This window comes from Tupaia chinensis, unplaced genomic scaffold (genome assembly GCF_000334495.1).
Source record: "Tupaia chinensis unplaced genomic scaffold, TupChi_1.0 Scaffold000671_2, whole genome shotgun sequence".
NCBI lineage: Eukaryota > Metazoa > Chordata > Mammalia > Scandentia > Tupaiidae > Tupaia > Tupaia belangeri.
The window spans coordinates 1,629,454-1,630,374 of NW_006160194.1; the positions used below are offsets into that span (position 1 = coordinate 1,629,454).

Consider the following 921-nt stretch of genomic DNA (forward strand, 5'->3'; position numbering starts at 1 on the left):
TTTCAAAATCAGCTGTTTCGGGGCGACCGGGCCACCAAGGTGGACGCACGGCGGTTCGCAGCCTTCTGCTCCCCCAACCTGCCCCCTCTGGCCACTGTGGGTGCTGACGTCACGAGTAAGCTGAGTCTGGGGGGGAGGCCTGGCCAGCTGGTCTGGGTGCCGCGGGGGCACTGCAGGGGGCTGTGCCTGGGGTTGGGCCGCGCGGTGGACGGGGTCCCAGCATGGCGGTCCGCTCTGCCACGCCGAGAGCACCCAGAGGGCTGCTTGGCGTGAGCAGAGGCGGGAGGCCTCGGCAGGCCATGCACCTGCCCTCTCACGGGGGTGTGTGGGGGCTCCTGAGTTACAGCTGGGCCCTGGGGATTTCAGGGGCCCTTTCTGTCCTCTGGGGCTGCCGGGCAGTGACACCTAGAGCTGGACCTGTGTCCTGAGGCTTCCCGGAGGCCCCCGTTTGTCCTGGGTGTAGCAGGGGCCTCAGACCTTGCCCGCAGTGGCCAGGGCTCGGGCCAGGCATTGTCGGACTCGCAAGCCACGGGGCGTGGTCCCCAGGCCCCAGCTCTGCCTGGGGTGTCACCCTTTGGAGGGCGCTTCTGTTCCTCCGCGGCCTGGACCAGCCGTCCCCGCTGTCCCCACCCCACCCCAGATCTGCAGTGGCATGGCGTCCTCCCAGCGCCCCCGGCAGCAGTAGCGGCTCTGCTATGAGGCGGGGTCTCAGCAGCTGTGCAGCAGGCCCTGGCCCCGTGTCTGAGGGGCAGCTTGAGCCTGCTCGGTGTCTCGCCGCTTCCTGGCTGGGGCCGGTTGGGCTATGGGGTTCTGTCCTCAGGGGCTGTGTGCGGGAGGCTCTGGGGCCTGGTACAGCCAGTCTTCCTTGGGGCCGTCTTGGGGCCTGGGGCTGGGCTCTCCTGACGCACGGCGGGGCGGCTG

At 69.8% G+C, this 921-nt stretch overlaps 1 protein-coding gene across 1 annotated transcript in view; it reads left to right on the forward strand.

Moving 5' to 3' along the window:
- LOC102503039 (60 kDa lysophospholipase-like) overlaps window positions 1–921 on the forward strand; it is a gene marked incomplete in the record, with an annotated part of 33,555 nt that overhangs the window by 14,211 nt on the left and 18,423 nt on the right. The window contains 1 exon segment of the mRNA XM_014592233.2: window positions 1–115. Within this exon segment, the coding sequence (XP_014447719.1) occupies window positions 1–115 (115 nt within the window).